This window comes from Labrus bergylta, chromosome 19 (genome assembly GCF_963930695.1).
Source record: "Labrus bergylta chromosome 19, fLabBer1.1, whole genome shotgun sequence".
NCBI lineage: Eukaryota > Metazoa > Chordata > Actinopteri > Labriformes > Labridae > Labrus > Labrus bergylta.
In genome coordinates this window covers 17,570,977-17,590,492 of record NC_089213.1, presented here as the reverse complement: position 1 = coordinate 17,590,492, position 19,516 = coordinate 17,570,977, and the positions used below count along the sequence as shown (strand labels likewise).

Below are 19,516 nucleotides of genomic sequence, written 5' to 3'. Positions count from 1 at the left end.
TAAAATAATCCATGATTAGTTGGCAATTGTTGGTAATTGTGAAAAAAATGTTGTCAGCCTTAATCCTGTGATTCCCCTTTACTGTAGTATACACATAGCTGAGGGAATGATAAAAAACAGGAATTAAATTGCAACTTATTTGAGAAATACAGTCATGCACAGTAGAATGTAGATTTATTAAGAGATAGCATTTAATACTTTAAAGGTTGAAATTGACGAGGCAGAACAACATACCTTTAGTTCAGAGGAATTATAAAAGACTGACACAAAAATGTTGAAACTATGAATAAAGGAAAAGGTCATTATAATAAGCAGCTGACGTGTGGGTCCTTGCTTTTAAAATAAGGAATTTTGAGCTAAAGCTCACATCTCCTTAGTCCAATCAGGAAACAATGGTGTATTTATTTAGCTTTATTTTCCTTTGAGATGATACTGCTGAGACAGTTTGTTCTCCGTGGTTTCCTGAGGCTGGGAGCCCAGATCAGCAAAGACCAGGTTTTTGTGGTAACAGATGGAGCGGCTGATCGATCAGAAAATGTTCAGGTTTGCCAGAGCAGCTGCTCCAGCTGTACAGAACACTGACTGGCAGTAAAATCATGTTACTTATAGTTTGGGGTTTTTCGCAGATGTTTTGTTCATATGGTGCCATTATTTGCCAGAGCAGGGTTGTATTTGTATGGCCTTGGAGATACACTGCATGAAACATTCTTTGGAAAACAAAGTAAGATAGTGGGTGAGTTAGCAAAGTCTGCAAAAGGAAAGCCAGAAAAATAAAGCTAGACAAATGCAATAGATTTGGAAGGAATATTTTTGTGTGTGTTTTGAATTTACCACAAAGCACACCATGTAGCTTCACATAATCAGTCCATTATTTGTTCCAACTTATATCATTAAAACTTGAAGACAAACAGTTTGAGAAGAACAACAATTGAAAAAAAATGAATTTTACATATCAAATAAGTTGCCAAATATTTTTTTTAGCTAACCCATCCATGACCTTGTGTATTACTGATGCAACTTTACAGGGTAAAATACTTGAGAAAGAAAAAGTAAATGAAAAAAGAAAGCAAAGTTAAAAGATTAGTGTAGTAGAAGCTTAGGTTCATCATTTCCTATCAACAAGTTTGTCATGATGTGATTCTATAATCACATGATTTACATCGTCTCAAGGATAAAATTAAAGACAGGGTTGGTTATTTTCTCCAGATACACTTTTAAGATTTTGGTTGAAATTGTTTTTAGGTCCTGACAGGAACTAATAATTCATGTGCTCTGAAAGAGGAACAAAGAAAAATCCATCCTCTGTAGCAGTTGTAAGCATTTAAAAACTTCAACCAATGTCTACCATGAGGTACCAATCTGAAGAACCAATCAAACCTCCCTGTCTCCCTGCTCGTTCTATACCCCTTGCATGCATTCGCCCAACCTCAAAGCACATCACTGATGACAGAGTTTTCTTTTTTTACATTATGATAAAGTTTAGTGTTTACTTACCACTGAATGAGACATGAGATGACGTAGTTTCTACACAATACAAGCGATGAGCTGAGGTCCGCTTCTTGAGCAACGACACTCGTGCATGTAAGTGAGGGGCTTAGCTTTTGAGGTAGCACAGACGGGGAGGGGTAGGATGTAAACGGAGCACTGAGGGAAAGCTACTTTCAAAATAATGCTAATTTCGAAAATGACCAACCCTGCCTTTAAACAAGTGAAATAGAGTGTTTGTTTTTAAACTTTGCTAATAGGGTTCAGCCTCTTGTTATTATGAATAGCTTTGCCAAAGGATTGTCAGATGATATTTACTTATTTAACCTTGGCCTATCAACAGGCCTATCAACAAATGACATGACTAAACTTTCTACTCTTGCAAATAAACATCAAACTGGTGTCAGCTTTGCCTTTTTGCTTCTACCTCACCTGGTGCATTTACAGCTTATTTTCCATCTTAAAAGGTCACATATTGTCCTCCTTATCAACAAGTTAAAATAAGTCTCAGAGTTACCCAAAACATGTCTGTGAAGTTTCTTGAAATTCCACTCCTGTATTTCATCATGCCTCTAAACCCCTCTATTTCAGCCCAGCTCAGAACAGGCTGTTTCTGTGTCTGTACCTTTAAATGTAAATGAGCTGTGTCTGACCACACCTCTCTGGAAGGGGACGTGGTTCTGGCTTTCTTGCACAATGCCCAATTGTTTACGGTGAGAAGACTGGCTCAAAGGGCAGAACAAACACCTAGCTGTAGGAGCATCAACCCACCTGGGGGAGAGGCTACCTTTGCCCTTTGTGATGTCCCAAAGGGAAAATCTCCAAATGGCCTGTTTTTTAAAACATTTTCTGAAAATTAGAGTCGGAAAATAATGGAAAGGGTGGACTTTTCTCATAATTGGGGGGATTGTAAGCAGATGACATGGCAAAGGGCATTTTACATATGTGACCTTTAAATACAGTATTTCTATGGAACTCAGTTAAGGAGGGTAACCATTATTTGGAAACAAAAAGCCTGTTTATAATGGTTTGTTACACATTTTTATGAGCATCGACATGAAAACTATTTATTTCCATTTGATAAATTTTCTCAAAAAAAAAAAAAACGACTCATTTCATTACATATCATTGTTGATTTATTTGCTCATTTCAGTGTATGATTACAACACAATAACACAACACACAACATGAAATATTTTCGCATTATACTTATACACTGTCCATGAACAAACAGGAGCAGGAAGAAGTAAACGTATAATACCTGCCCCTTTCTTAATAACAGAAGTTACTGTTGATACAGAATCAGATGGCTAACCTGATCCAGGCATAAACAGAAATGATTACGCTGCCTTATAAAACCGTGGCAAACATGCAATTTATCTATTATAGTAGACTATACATGGTTTAAATATTCACCTTCAATTTTGCCTTTGTGTTTTCGTTGCAGAGTGTGTAGTTGGACCAGGTCCTGTTGGTATCCGGATGGCGAAACCAATGACCGTCCTCCCCACAGTACTTAGTGGCCTTCTCTGAAAGTAACAACAAATCAATAACTAGTCATTTTCAAACAATGTCTTCACATGCACACAGTTTGTGTTCATGTTTTGTCTTTTTCATAGATTGTACTCAACTCATTCACGCAAAGTCTCCTGAGTGTCACAGCTCACCTGTCGGGTCAAAGTCCACGAAGTAGTTGGGGCAGTTTTGAGCGGTGTAGGTTCCCGCTTGAGTATCGTCCCAGCACTGCCAGCCATCCCAGTTGCGACTGCAGTACAGTCCTGTAACACCATGAGACAGTCAAACATCCAAATAGGAAAAGTAAAACAAAAGCAGGCTAAATGAGTCGGTTTTGGCTACCTGATTTGTTATACGGATGATCTCGATTCATTTTCTCAAAGCATTTGTACTGACTGTCGAGGATTTTTTTCCTCACTATCTCTTCCTCCACTGGGTTCACCATGGGACTGACAGTGGCTTCATCAGAAAGCTCCACCTCTGCGTCTCCTGAGAGCTGGGCAGCTGCCTTCTTTTAGGGAAGACATCACACACAATAACACACACTTCAATATACACATACAGAGTCAGGACCAATGGAGCTAAACGATGAGAAGATTTACACATAATTATGACAAGTGGAGGAATTTAACCTTTTTTCCTCCAAAAATATAACGAACAAAAACATAGCGAGAAAGCACGAGCCACCCAACCAATTCCAGAGGGCTGTGGTCAGACAGCTAATTTTCATTTAAAGCAACAGACACAAAAACAGCCTGTTCTGAGCACGGCTGAAATATAGGGGTTTATAGGAATGCTAAAATATAGGACTGGGGTGGATTTTTTGCAAGAAACGTCACAGCAATGTTTTTGGCAGCTCTGAAACTTATTTAAACTTGTTAAAAAGGAGGATCATATGTGACCTTTAAATTTACTGGAAAACCAAGCAAGCTGGTAGCCTACTTACTGATAACCATTGTTTCTGATGTGTAATAGTTATCTTAGAAGCATTACCCTCCATTTCTCTTTAGTGTTGACAGCACACAGTGTGTAGTTGGTCCAAGTCTTGCCACTCTCTGGATGGCGAAACCACTGCCCGTCTTCCCCACAGAACCTAGTTACCTTTTCTAAAAAGAACAGTATTTAAATAAATCGAGAGTGTAATATGTTCCTGGAACACTGTCCAAACCTCTGTAGACCTGTTCAGCTGTGTATTTAAATCTAAGTTGCTGATCAACAGGCCTGTGTAAGAGTGATACTGCTCACCTGTCGGGTCAAAGTCGGAAAAATAGTCAGGACAATTTTGCGAGGCATATTTTCCTGCTTGAGTATCGTCCCAGCACAGCCAGCCGTCCCAGTTACGACCGCAGTACAGACCTTGAACAACAACACAGCGCAAGAACATGATTAGAAATGTTTCCAGGCCCCTCATATGTATGATTGTAGAACATAAATGAGATTCAGTAAACATCAATACCTGATTTGTTATAAGGTGGATCGCGATTTATTTTCAGGAGGCATTTGTATTCGTTCTCAACAATTTTCAGTGTCTGTGGAAAATGTATTAATTTTAAAAAACAAAATACATTAATATTGGTCCAAAATTGTTGCTGAACCCTCGACACTATCAACACTGATTAACAATTATCTCTTGAAGCTTGAGCTCTTGGTTAAACAGGAGAATATTTAACTAGAATAGCACACTGGAAAAGGATAGGAACATGGGGAATGCTTTCACAATTTTAGTATTCTTTAATAACGCTGAGAGTCCAAGACTGGTTGCATTTTCCGTAAAGAGTGTTTTAAAAAGTCACTTAAATAGTAGGAGCCAATTTACTTGTTTCTGATCCATGTCCACTTCAATATATCAGTACTCACGGCTCGCTAGTTTTCATTTTCCAATTTATTAATTTTAGAGTTTCCACAATTTCCAAAACAGCATCCAAACTTAATATTCAAAATCTGAACTTTTTTTTTAACACGATCAAAAAACATTTGACGTGACGCTACATCAACTCCACAACGCACAAAGTTGTTGTCATTTTCTCACACCATCTGTGCATTGCGGCCACATTAATTACTAAACTCCACCCATAACAAAAAATACCTGCCAAAGGTATGGCCTAATAAATTGTTGTCTATTTCAAATCAAATAATTCCCATAAATCACATACTTATTTCCAATAATCCAAACGATATGCGTTATTAGCACCAACTGAAATCAGAATTCGGAGACTAAATTAACCATGATTAAAATGGCTTCTACACTGGTAATAAGGAAACATGTTTACCATTAACCTAGCAGAGCTGCCCTATGATTTCAAACCCACATGATAGCAACAACTGCCTCACAATTTCAAAGGTTGACCTAAAATTAGTTGTTTTGAAACAAATTCATTTTTAATGGATGCCAATTGGGTGCTTCTTGAACCAGCTATAAGTCAGAAATTAATTTGGGTTTGCCAGGTTGTTGAAAATTCAAAGGATAGTACACTCATCTGTTGTTTATCTGTTGGAAGACTGGTTCCAAAGATAGTCATTGACATTAAGGACACAATGCTATAAGAGGATACTTCACCAGTTCCCCAATCCATGAATATAACCGAGGCTAGTTGCTGTGGCTAAAAAGGCTGCACCATTGGTTTTTGCAACTGTAGACAAAGACACCTCCTTTAGTAACCCAGTTTATAGTTCAACTATATTTGTGCATATTCCTTTATCCACTTTTGCCTTCAACGTCAGAATACAACTTTGTGGAAGATGCCACATGTCCTAGACTTGCAAGGAGAACAAGTGTGTTGATAAACTGAGAACGTGCAAAAAAAAAAATGTATTAAGACTTCAACAATAATTTACTCTACCCTCTGCTTCTTCTCATTGGAAGTTGCACAGAGTGAATAGTTTGTCCAAGTTATGTTGCTCTCTGGATGGTGAAACCAACGACCGTCCTCTTCACAGTACTTAGTAGCCATTTCTGCAAAGAAGAACTAAGAGTGAGTCCAATTTGGTTTAATTTTATCAATAAAGATCGAGAAGGGTCATCTTTGTGAGAGACCAGCAGGGCAAAAACACCTGAGTCTCACTGCTCACCTGTTGGGTCAAAGTCACTAAAATAATCTGGGCAGTTTTGGGAGGCAAGAGCTCCAACTGGAGTGTCGTCCCAGCACAACCAGCCATCCCAGTTACGACTGCAGTAAAGACCTACGACAACAATAAATATAAAGAAAACATTTCTTTTGAACAGTTTTTTCACTTAAAATGAAGTGATACGCTTGATTTAAAATAAACCTTGGATTGATAGGCAGTGACTTTCTACATTCAGTAGGCAGTACCTGATTTGTTGTAGGGTGGATCATGCTTCATTTTCTCTAAGCATTTATTTTCATTTTCAAGGACAATTTCTTCTATAACATCGCCTTTTTCTGTCATAATATCAGTGGCCACTGTAGTGGGCTCTGCTGGAGCATCCCTTAAATAATGGTTGACCTCTGTCTGGGTAAAAAGGAAGTTCAATGTACAAATTAGTTGCAGAGCTACTGAAAGTACCTCCATTATTTGCAGGGAAACAGCCCAAGACTAAATACCTCTGATTTCTTCTTTGAAGATGGTTGACAAGTAGATCCAGTCTCAGTCTCAACCCAATTTCCCAATTGGTCACATAATTTAGTCACTTTTTCTGAAAGGGGAAAAGTAATTATCACAAAGGCAACTTGACAAAAGCACAATCCATTAATTATACCATCATATTACTTGTGAGGACATAATTGCTTCTGTTTGATGTTCATGTCTGTAATAAAATGCCCTTTTTCTTGAGCTCTTTCCTTGTTTTTCTGCAGTAGTATGTTGGCATTTTCCAACATAAATCTGACCCTAAATCTTTGCATTACTAAACAACTGTGATTAATTTAACTTGGCATACATCATCAAACATTATGTCAAAGAGATATTTCTGGAATGTGGGGCTTTAGAAACATTTGTACTGCAGAGCTAAGAATGAGATCATAATGTTACTGACAACAGCCTCCATAACCAGGCTGCTGAGTATTCTCCGACAGCTCATCAAATGTTCAACAACCTCTTCCAACTGTATAACTCCCCCAAAGCCTCATATCAGTAACATCAGCTTTAAATAAGGAGCCATGAGGGGACACTTAGCGTCACGCATTTTTTGAAGATCTTTTTTCTCTGACAAAGACACCCTCTCTCTCTCCCAATCCATCTCTCTGACTCAGACTACTCTGTCATTTTATGTAATCCCTCTTTTTTATATATATACGGCCTGTAACAAATATATATATATATACTCTTCAGTCTTCTCTCTGACCTCTCCTTCACCTCAATACTCTCTGTCCTGCTGCATCTCCTAAATCAGACATGACTTGACTCTGGATCTTTTCAGCTACACGTTATTTAGCCTTGCATTCTTCACGTTAACAGAACTGCTTCCAATGCAATGGATACTTCCATCGAAACATAAATCTATTTCCATGATACATTTCAGTCAAAAGCAATATCAATAAATGTCTGTTTTCATTTAGCCTCATTAGATTACATACACGGCAGATGAATAAGGGGTTATCCAGTTTGTAAATGTCTTATGCTGGATGTCTTTTATGTTTTCTGTAGTGTCAGTCTTACTCCATTGTAGCATCCAAAAGAACCTTGTATGCATTGACTGGTAATGTAATGGCTTCAATTTCAGTTTCAGTTTCAATCTCCAGCTCCTGCAGCCACATGTCAAATTGTCCTTGGGCAAGAATCTGAACACCAAATTGCTCCCACTGCTTCATCAACATTAATTAAAACTGAAGGACACTTTACATACCAACCTCTGCCTTCAGTGTGTGAATGACTGTGAATTGTGGAATGTGGCCTGCAGTGTAAAAAGTGCTTTGAGTGTTCAGAAGACTAGAAAAGTGTTATAGAAGCTCAAGTCCATTTGCCATTTACTGTGATCTTGTAGGAGTAATTTTTCCTCAATAGCAATCTCATATTTACTTATTAAACACTTAGCCTACATTAAAGTTGATGCTGCTGAGACTGCCACCAATTTTGTAGTTTCTTGATTACTATATCATTGGATTCATTCAAATTAAAGTACTTCAAATTCAACTTGGTGATGGATCTGATTATAAAAATAGGGGTTATTCCTCTTGCTTTATTTACAACTTAACCAAATTGACAGACTTCTAGGGAAATCAGAGCTGCAAGTGCATGGGGCTAATTAAAATGGAAAATTTGAGGAAAATTCAAAGAAAATATGTCATATTAGCTAAAGAATTAGCTGAAGGGTTAATTTAGCATTTGTGATAGGAAAAGCACTACACAAGAAAATCTGGCAGGTTAGCCCTATTTGAATCCATGTATCACAAAATCTTCCTTTAATTTTTAAACTAATTTCTACTCTTTTTTGAAGTACTTTAATTTGTAAATTTCCCCATTGTGGGATAAATAAAGGATTATCTTATCTGATCTTTTACTCCACACTTGTCATGACCTTTTATGGTAAACTGTTGTAGACTGTGGTTTGATTTTGTGGAAGATAGCTATGTTCATGAGGGAGCAGAAAATTCCAAAGAATCTAACAGTAGTAGATTTATGGTTTGAGAATTAATCCACCCCTTAGTCAGACACATGGATATTAAATCATATTTTAATCAACATTGGAAGAATTGGATTACACGGAACATTACAAGTCAGCTGGTAGCCTAAGCTGAAGAATGAGGCTCTTATAATGAAGCTTGTCTGAAACAGCTGATGCCATTGGTTTTGCTCAACCTCAGTGTCTTTCCCATCCAACTCTGTGCATCCCATCATACTAGATTTAGAAGTGAGCAGTTTTATTATGTTTTTAAATCAAATGACAATATATTTTGCTGTAACTGCTGAATTGTCTGCAGTTCTTGCATGTAAAAGGAAAGGAAGTAATGTCCAGAAGTCATTGATATCAACTGCTAGCTTCACTGGAAGCCCTGTAAGTTGGCTATTTCCAAAGACTGTATTATCGTCAGACAATAGCCAATGGGTTCCAAGATAAATCATAAACTAACATTTCCCAGACTGTCTCATGGAAATGTCTAATAAAACATTAAACATTAAAGTATGAATCTGCCTTTCTAGTCCACTAGCCAGTATGTGGTTAGCATTGGACTTATAATGCAATAAGCCCCATGACCTTTCAACCTCAAAGCACACAGAATATCTGATTGTTTTCTGCATTGTCTGATGACCTGGAATTAAAATGTTATGCATGAAACCCCTTCAGTTTCCCACCACTACTGGTTCAGTGGGTTCCTACCATTTGGGTTCATGTCAGGATGACCTGGACAGTTCTTTGTTACAGATATCCCAGCCTGTGTCTCATCCCAGCACAACAGGCCGTCCCATAGACGTCCACAGAACCTAGCTTTAGACAAGAAAAAGAAAAGTGTAATGACTATTGTGTGTACAAACACACATTTTCTGTATCTTCAGTTGTATGTAGTGAAAATATATGTCAGGGTTATGCAACTTGCCTACAGCCTTGAAAGCCATTATAGCCCCCCAGCTTCTACCCCAAAAGCCCTTTCATGTAATTTAAACAACCACTGGCAACACTACACCATTACCCTGAACAACCGTGTACTGACCTCAATCCCCTCTCTTACAATGTCATTACACCTGTGATGTTCTCCAGAGCTAATCCATTTGGCCTGAAGAAACCTTAAATGATTGTGGCCTCTCACCAGTTCTGTTTTCCTGGTGGTGTTTGTTGGAAAGCTCAAGACATTTGTATTGATCCTGGCTCACTGCCCGCTCCTGTCCCTCCGTCATGCTCTGTCCAGTCCTGAGCAAAGGGTCTGAGGTTCCTTCAGCTCCTTCCACCCCCTTTTGTTGTGGAGAAAAAATGATATCGGAGGTGAGAGGACATGAAAGAAGAAACTTTTTCTACCGACATTTTGGAGTGTGTCATCAGGTGTGTTTGGGGTTACTGCTCTTATCTGGATCCCCTTGACTGTCAAAATAAGACAGAGTTAAAATTCTTGGGTAACTTTTGGGACTCACTTTTTGGGTCTCATTTTTAATATTTCAGTTTTATGACAAAGTCCAGATCTATACAAAATATTAAAAAGTTTAAATGTAATGTTAAAATTGAAGCTTTTTTTTGAAGCCCTTTCAAAGCTGATCTGACGAGGATTTTCCGCAGCATTGAAATTCTGCTCACTCACAATTCATGCAACTCATTAAAGTGTGTTTGGGTGCTCAAAAGTTTAAGAAGCTGATGAAGCTTATCTCTGCTCTGTTGTTTGTATTTGGAGGTGGCATTAAAATGAAGAGGCTAGCCGTGTGAAATGCTGGTTCTGATTGTGCTGCTCGCTGAGGGATAAAGAGCTCATTTTGCTTTGACTTATCTCACACATTTTTTTTTGGCTGAGAATTAAGCTTTTCAGAGTGCCAGCCAGGCTCATGCACTTGCATTTCCTAAATCATTTGATGAATTTCAATACCTCCTTCTGCACAAGCCTTTTATAACTCAGATGCAAACCTCCTCCCCCTGTCTTTTAGTTAAGGGGGAAAAGAAACTCATTAGAACAAAATATCATTCTTACCTGCCCGATAAAAGCTTCTTTAAAATGTACTGATTGCAAGACAAAGGGTGACTCTTGTGAGAATGCTGATGTCCCATGTAGCAGTTTAGCAGCCGTACATATGATGTCACTCCAAACATTGAAGTAAATGACGTCATACATACGACCACCAGGCCACCACCAGTATCAACAGATGAGCATAATGAATGAGAAAAAAGGAACAAAATCTTCTGATGTAAAGCTCTTACATTGTACGGTTCATGAGTCTACATAAAACAGCACTTCAAGAACATTTAAAACTTAAGTACAGAGACATAAAGCAGAACAGCACGAATACATTTGGCAGTAATTCTTTCCAGGACCTCTTGGTTTGGCTTGATGCTGAAAGGCAAAGAGAATTGAAACAGAAAACGTCCATTTTACTAAAACTAAACAACAGCCAACTGTTTTTTTTCTATTTAGTAATGGACAATGACTCATGAAAGACATCGTTTTTCTGCAGTAAATAAAAGCCCTAAAAAATATCCCAAAGTGAACATGCCCACAGGGACCTAAGCCAACATCCCTTTAGCTGGTAAAAAAAAAAAAAGATGAATTTCCTCTCCAAGCCTTTGAATATATAATATACTAAAGTCATGGTGTTGAAAATATGATTTATTATAGAACCCCCATTAAGTCAAGTGGTACAGTTTGATTTGTGTAATTATAAGGCCCACTTCAGGGAAATCAGAAGGTTTTATATGATAGGACATAATGCACAAAATGTGTCACCCCACTATAATTTTTCTAAAGTATTACATTCATTTTAACATCTTTCACTTTTGATTGAAGCTCCTCCATTACTATATAGAAAAGTGTATGATCTATAACTGTATAGTATGACTTGTCCTTCAAAGATTAATTTAAATTGGATGGTAGGTTCTTTAGATTAAGATCTCACTTTTTTATGGGCTGAAGGACACAGACCACCTATTCTCAATGCCCACTTCAACCCTCCAAACATAAAAAAAAATTGTGACATATAATAGCAGGGATAGAACTGTATGTGACAATATCATGATTAATGACTTTATAAATGTGAGGTCCATTATGACTGAGTTTTTATAGAGAGTACAGGAACACTTTCAGCAATCATTTTCCATACTGTCTCGAGGTTTTTCAACACACTGTATGTTTATGTGAAAATGTATTAATAAGAATATGTACAATTTTCGCAAAAATGAACTTAAATGTAAAATATGTAGAATTTTATGACAATGTTTGCATTAAAATATCTAAGAAATTACAAGAAATGACTAAACCCATGTTATATATTTTTTTGTTGAGTACTTACATTACCTCAAACATTTCCAACAGTTATCAAAGCTAAAGAAATCTGTAATTCTAGAGTTGTAATTGGACATGTCTTTTCGTGGCGGCCATTACAAAGCAGCCATGACAGACAGAATTTTTATAGTTGCAGTGGAGACAGGATATTACGTCAACGACCTTGGGAATTGCTACTGAAAGCTGTCGTACTGTTGCTGTATGAGCTGCTTTAATAAAAAACGTCATTTAAATTATATCTGGATACATTGTCAGTAAACATATTCTCTTCCTCAGGTCTGTTTCAGTCGTTCTTGGAGGGGGTTAGCAGAGGGAACTCCCATGATTTGTTATTGTAGTCTTGATTGAGAGCCCCTTGTCGGCGGAATCTACATATTGTATTTTTTAAGTTTAGATTTATTGTTGCACTTCAATCCAGATTTCTATTTCTAATTTTGACACATCAAAGATTCAAATTAGCATGGTTTACAACACATTGCAGATTTAGTCATACCACAAATACAAAAGTGATTTTAAGAGATGCTAACATTTTGTCATGCATGGATGTTCAATAAGTTTGTATACAAGTGAAATTCAAGACATCTCAATAGTGCACCATCTGCATAGAAGTGTAAGGATCAGAAACAAGAGAAATGCAGCAAACACAAACAGACACATGCAGTGATGGATGACATTTCTTCGCTTTGAGGTCAACCAAGTTTGTAATGAACATGCTGAGTTAATTCTAAACTATAATTATTAATTATAAAGGATGAAGGGAAATTAATTACAAGGCTTTTTGCTGAGAAAAGAAAACCACTGGACCAAAGCATACTATGTGCCACTTTAATGAAAATGGAATCCTTTGTGGTTAAACACACATGTGCAGAATACATTATGGACATAAAGGGAACCAGGGCATATTAATCTTACTGTATATCCTTGAATTAAAAAAAAAAGTTAGAGCTTACCACCAGGAGAAACCAAAGGATCCAAAGTGAGCGCACTACCTTCATATCTTCCTCTAACAGACCGATCTCTGGAGGGACAAAAGAGGAGTTATAACTATCAGTAAACAAGCTGTAGCATGAAAGTGACTTACTGAGCAAACATATGGCTTTTTGAAATCACGATTACAGCATCTCAGGAGAAAAACAACAGCAATCATTAATCTGAAATGCTAAGCACTGCAGCAGAAGCGTTGCGGCTTGTGACTTTTCAAACGGTTTCTCGGTGCGTGAGTGCGTCTGAGAGATAGCGAGCAAAAGTAACCATCAAAACCTGAAACAAAATGCAGACAGGTTCCCACAGACAAATAGTAACAAAATACTAGTTCATGGTCATTAATCATTGTGTGCTGCAGCAGCAGACCTGACAGTTGAGGAACGGAGTGCATGTGAGATAAAAATTCACTTCAGGTCTCTTTGCTTTGGCTCACAGAGTCTCTGCTGGAAGCCCATCACTCCGCAGTTTGAATTGCTCAGACGCCCTACTGCTTGTTCCACACCCGCCAGGGGGCCCCGGGGGCAGGCTTTCCAGCAGATAGACATGCATGAGCAAGAACAAGTCACCATGAAAGGTTAGCTGGATTGATGATATTTGAGTTGGCTTTTCAGATGCATGCTGATGGTACTCTACTTAGTAGTAGGATGAAAAATTAACCCAGAACTCCATCTGCAACATATTTAAGGCCAAGAGTGATTATCTCTGACCAGGAATCTACTACATTTCCCCGACAATTTCTCATTTCTGATTTCTTTGTTTTTGCCGTAAAATCCAAAGTTGCACCGGTAAGTGTTTGGAGGTCTCCCAGACAGAAAAAGCCATAACACAGTGAGAAATGACACCAATATTACGCTGTTGTAGAATTAATATAAAAGAACAAAGGCGTAATGACTGCAGAGTTTCGTTACAGCGCTGTTGTAAGAATGCACTCTGAAAAGGTTTATCAGCAATTTATAAACAATATAGGTTTTATACTCCATGATACAGACTGAATCATTACAAAAATTGTAGGTTCTTTTGGAGTTACCACCGAACTTTGAGCCAGAAGACAGAAAAATAATTTTGTATCTTGTGTTGAAACCCAAACAATCTTCCTAACATTTGTTTTTCCTGACTAATGGTCAATACTTCCCACAACATTGTTCCACTTTTGTCATTTGACCATCACGATTAACCTCATCCCCGTGCTGAAGTTGAATCTGAAACCCATTGAGTAACACTGTTTCTATTCGGTCATTTTCAGCATAATCCGGTCCTCTGCTCAATATTGCATTAAAACCAAGTAACTTTACAATATACCAATGATCCATCATGTTGGAAAACTCAGTCAAGCACTGGCAACAAACTTCCCCAGAACAATCCTTTGAAACATCCTATAAAAGGATGAAATTAAATAAAAATAAAAAATCAAGACAAAGGGATGGGGGGAGGGGGGACATGGAAACTAATGTATGGATCCAAAAATGGCCTCTAGGAGAAGATCTATAAAAACATCATCAGCAACACACAGCAGAGCTCACACCAACGATTATCATCTAATCACCTCTGGCTGTGCAAGCATGTGAAATGTATAAAATCGTATATTATCATAAAGTCTGATCAAACAAAAGTGTAGAGAATCGACACAACTGATTCAATGTAAGCTATCCAATTTGTGTAACTGAGTTTTTAAAAATCACAAGGGGAGGGAAGAGGAGACAAAGATACAAACTGAAAGGAACAGACCTGGTTGGAACCACCCTTATTTATTTTCACAAGGAGTTTAAGATGAAAAGATCGACACCACTCGTGTGTGTAAGCTAAACAGAAAGCTACAGCAAGCAGATTGTTAGCTTAGTTTTGCATATTTACTTCATTTAACCATTGTGTTAAATACTAAAATGTGTGGTGTAAAAAATAATTATGTGGTTGACATGAGCAGTCACAGTAACTTTCTGGGGTATTAAGCTCTGAGACGTTTGTGAAATAAGCTATGTAACAGATTGCTATCAGTAACTTAATTTAGCCTACAGACAAGAGTGGTGTTAATCAGTTCAATGAACTTGGGAAGAGGTTGAAAAATTACATTTTCTAACATAGAAGAGAACTTTGAATGCCCTTTGATATTTGTCTGTTCAGCGCAACGCTAACAGCAAAAGTAGGCTATGTTAGCTTACCCTATAGACTGGAACAAACAGACAACCAGCTTAGCTTATGGACATGAATAGATTCATCTCATATTTGTACATTTAAAAAATCAAATAAAGTCATGAACACGTAAACCATCATGCAAGCGAATACTTCAAACAGATGGTGTTGTTAAATCTATAGGATAGTTGTGTGTGAGGGTCTTTTCGCTGAAAGGCGGTAGAAGTTGGTTTTATTGGAGACACAAACAATGCTCTCAGTATTTCAACATTATTACACTGACTTGATCAATAAGGATTTTGCCAGCAGCCTATTTCATATTTGAATATCTCAGCTGCATGTTGAGTTTCCCAAACTCAAACCTCAGTTGTATTTGACTTACAATGAGAGGAGGTATGGGTTTTTTCAGTAACTGTGTCTTTGGACCTTACACATTAGCTCATACATCTTTCATGAACATAGACACCCCGAACACGAACAATAAAGCTTGAAGCATGTGTAACTCAGTAAAGAGACAAGGCCTGTTATTAAAACAGACAAAGGAAAGCACTCAGACGAGACAAATGAGTGCATGGTACACAGCATACATACAGCGCTCAATCCTCTGTAGGAGTACTGTCAAGCACTAAATGTACAGTACAATAAGTTAAAGGTCAGGCCACATATGTAGATTTCAATGTACACTTTGAAACTAACCCCATGTATAAAGAAGGTCTAGTGTAAGGTTTCACTTTGAATTAATGCCCCTGAACTGACACTGTTGGTTTGAAAAGTGAGTTCAGTACTTTATACAAAGATGCACAATGAATGAATGGCTCCAATTTTTTTTATTCCACTCATCATTAGACTTCGTTATTGCTTTTCCCTTGGATCAAACCCAATTATAATTCCTGCTAAAAATTAAGTTTATAGAATAAGATTCACAGAGGAGAGGTGTGTTATCATTCCAGATATGTAAGTATATGAACAGGGATTAAATCAGGTACCTTGGTCCTGTTTTAAAAGAACTATTAACTGTAAAAAAAAACAGACTTAGGAATAAGTTAAACTTTACATTGAATATGTAAGAATATGAAGTGGGAAATGTGAGGAGAGGACACTTTATTCCTCATCCAATTTAGCAGCACAAGAACAAGGATGGAAGCAAAATGAAAACAAGTGTAGTTGCATCCAGCATATTCAACAATAAATTGGAATTGCAATAAAATACAATGGATAGCAGCATATTGTGGCTGATATTGTCACATATTTGGTGTATCAATGTGTGATTTTGAGTTTCTTAATGTATTAAAATTATGTATCTTTTATTATGTTTGTATGTATGGCGGCTCGCTGTTTGTCTGACACTCTGTTAATTGTGCTGCTGCCTATCTTGTCCAGGACACACTTGTACATGAGACTTTAAATCTCAAGAAGGTTGTCCTTGTTAAATAAGGTTAAATATCAAAATAAATGATTAAAAGAGTCCATTTGAGCAGCATTCAAAAGGGCATAGCATGCTATTCCCCTGCCTACAGCAGAGCATTTGTACTTTTGTGGATCCAAAAGGAAAAAACAAAATAATTTTTTTTTTGATCATTGTGTTCATGGTAGTTGGGTATACTGAAGATTGCAAAGGGGCTTCATGTTAATCACATTTTTTTCATTTCGATGAAACATTCATGATTTTTATTTGTTACTTGTCTTTCTCGATTCTTTGTCCCTTTTGTCCCCCTCTTCACCTGCCACCTTTTCTTCCTCTCTTCCTCTCTTTCTCATCCACCCCATCCCCTTTCTCCTCTTTTTCATCTTCCTCGCATCAGTCTGACAGCAACAGACGGAGCCTCACATCCCTCTTCTTTCCACTTGCACTGAGCGGACACGGGCTCAGTGACAACACAGATTTGTGCTGACATCACATCAGTGATGGAGGACACAGCGGCTCAATCTAACCCCCCCCCCCCCCCCCCCCTTCTGACTTTTCACCACTACAGAGCCCATCACTCAGTCTGAAGGCTGAAGCCACAAGAACGTGATTTGGCATTGAATATTCAGGCAGCGACAAATGAGCTGGATTACAATGCAGGCTCAAGTGGATTAGTTTGACGAATGGACAGCTTGTGGACATTACCCATAAGGCTGTCATATTTGTCCTCTCCAAAGAACAAAGTATTGCAGTCAGGCACGAGCTAAATGATTGACAAGCGCCATTTAACACTCTCTTTACATAGCTACTGGGGTTTAACTACTGTTCCACAAAACAAAACATTATTTAAATACCATTTAGTAATCTGTGATGCACAGCGTGTCATGGCCTCCTGACTGTGCTGCCAAAAAGACTCCGGCTATATAGATCACTTAATGTGCCAGATGCACTAGATATCTGTCCAAACTTCTGTCAATGCACAGAATACAGTAATGTAAACATACTACCCATACAATACAAAATAAAATGGAAATGTAGTGAAGGCTTCTTTACGTAAGGTGCAGAGATGAATTTCATCTGCTAAATTTATTGAAGGGATTTCCTTCTTTTCCTGTTTTTTTTAAGAGCAATCGTGTTTTTTATGATTGCAATGACAGTTAATACGAACAAGTATGTATATGCATCTAAGCAACTGATGTGAATAAAATACTCTATTATTATATATTATTTTTATTTTACAGCACTGAATGTATATTTAACATCATTTAAAAAACGTATGATTAAAAAAATCCAGACCAAATAAAAGTCCAATTTACACACACCCCTACACACACACACACACACACACACACACACACACACACACACACACACACACACACACATTTATATATATATAGTCTTTTAAAATTATTTAGTTGTTTTTCAGTGTGTTATGCATTGTTGCAAACAGGGACTACTTTGGAAATTTGTCCTGCATGTAATGCCTTGTGCACATTCTTTCAATAAAATATATATAAGGATGATATAAGGGCTGTGAATCGCTGTGAAAGACAATTGGGATCTGGAACCTCGATTCTCAGTAAAATTCTCTATTCAATAAATTTATTAAATTAATAGTAAATTAATTTATATTATATATAAATAGTAAATATATTAGTAAGTATATTAATAGTAAATTTATTCTCTATTCAATAAATTGACTATTATCTTTATTCAAGTATACTTACTTCTTGTCACTTTGCTCCATAGTGTGGCGGCAAAGTCATTCAAAAAGTTAGACTCATGAGGAAACACACATTTACAAACTCATGTGCACCCTACCCAACACACTACTCTTTGGCTTTATTTAGACCGTCCTGAAGCAAATATATTTATGTCAGTGTCTAAGTCACGCTCGAGGTGAAACAGGTGAGCGGTAGAAGGACTGAGAGTTCTGCTGCCTGACTTTTTCCATGGCTTCAAAATCTATCTAAAAATACACCAATGGCAGTATCTCATCTCCATCTCGCTCTTGTCCTTTCTCCACTCCTTGCTCTCCATCTTTTCTTTTTACAATCTCCCCCTTTAAAAGCTCTGCCCTCCTTTTTCCCTCTGCCCGTCTCTTTTTCGGCTACATTTTCTAGGCTTTCTCTCTGACTCTGTGGGAAGATCACATAGATTCATCAAGTATAGCATTTAAACATTAAACAGGCTCCTGTTATGGTGACACATCATATTTTCAACTAATCCGTCTGTGTTCAACAGAATACACTCACACAGCACAGCCACAGTCCTATTTCGTGTTCTACTGTATATGAGACGGAGAATTCAGACCATACACAATACCCCCACCAAACCACAGTACAGTTTCATAATGGTTTTTGATTAAACCAGTGGGATTCTTTTGGGGGATGGGAGATTAAACGTTCAAGATACTGTTAAAATATATTCAAAAGAAAAACAGGTTGGAAAATCTCCATGTAGTTTACTTCAGATGGTACTCGGCCTCTTTTACAGTCTTGTGTTGGCAGAACAAAAAACATTTTTTGGTTACCACTGGTTAAGAGGACTTGAATTGACAGGCTAGACTCACACTCTGACTTGAATGTTTTTCTTTGAGCAAAAGAAGGCTAATACTTTTGCATCAAATTCAGAGGTCCTTTTTAAATGGGCTTTATATATAGCTGGTAGGACATATCAGTGCAAGATTACTGATTAAGTATAATTGTGATAAATACATTTGACATAATGTTGATGGAGTTGCAGTGAATAATCCTTTTCTGTTTGCTGTGGAAAGTTTTGCAAATCCAAAGTCATTTTTTACTTTAATGTTAGTTTGGGCAATTTAGGACTTGATTTTTTTAATTGATTGGATGACGAATTGCCCCTGTGTTTTCAGTCAAATAGCCCCGAAGTCAACAAACAATGACATTCATGGTCCATCAGTCAGGGTCGTTTTTAGTTAATACTGATGAAAATTATCCAATATTCATACAGCCTTTTTTGAAACTCCAACAAAAAGACAGTTAATTGATCACTTCTTAATGCAAACTGAGTGGCTTAAAAATCCTCACACACATTGTTTTCTGAGAGATAGTCTTCAGCAAACATTACACTGAAGATGCCTGATTTACTGCCTGTCTAA

At 37.4% G+C, this 19,516-nt stretch overlaps 1 protein-coding gene across 3 annotated transcripts in view; it reads right to left on the bottom strand.

Annotated features, from left to right (window-relative positions):
- The window catches only part of calcr (calcitonin receptor), a 63,064-nt gene that overhangs the window by 20,295 nt on the left and 23,253 nt on the right, over positions 1–19,516 (bottom strand). For all 3 annotated transcript variants that reach the window (XM_020631701.3, XM_065948229.1, XM_065948228.1), the window contains 13 exons: positions 12,824–12,891; positions 9,705–9,846; positions 9,278–9,385; positions 6,564–6,655; positions 6,312–6,471; positions 6,070–6,180; positions 5,841–5,953; positions 4,457–4,529; positions 4,246–4,356; positions 3,994–4,106; positions 3,343–3,511; positions 3,153–3,263; positions 2,902–3,014 (listed from right to left, as the gene is read on the bottom strand). In XM_020631701.3, coding sequence (XP_020487357.2) covers positions 2,902–3,014; positions 3,153–3,263; positions 3,343–3,511; positions 3,994–4,106; positions 4,246–4,356; positions 4,457–4,529; positions 5,841–5,953; positions 6,070–6,180; positions 6,312–6,471; positions 6,564–6,655; positions 9,278–9,385; positions 9,705–9,846; positions 12,824–12,868 — 1,461 coding nt within the window. In that variant the 5' untranslated portion in view covers positions 12,869–12,891. The remainder of the gene's footprint in view (positions 1–2,901; positions 3,015–3,152; positions 3,264–3,342; positions 3,512–3,993; positions 4,107–4,245; positions 4,357–4,456; positions 4,530–5,840; positions 5,954–6,069; positions 6,181–6,311; positions 6,472–6,563; positions 6,656–9,277; positions 9,386–9,704; positions 9,847–12,823; positions 12,892–19,516) is intronic.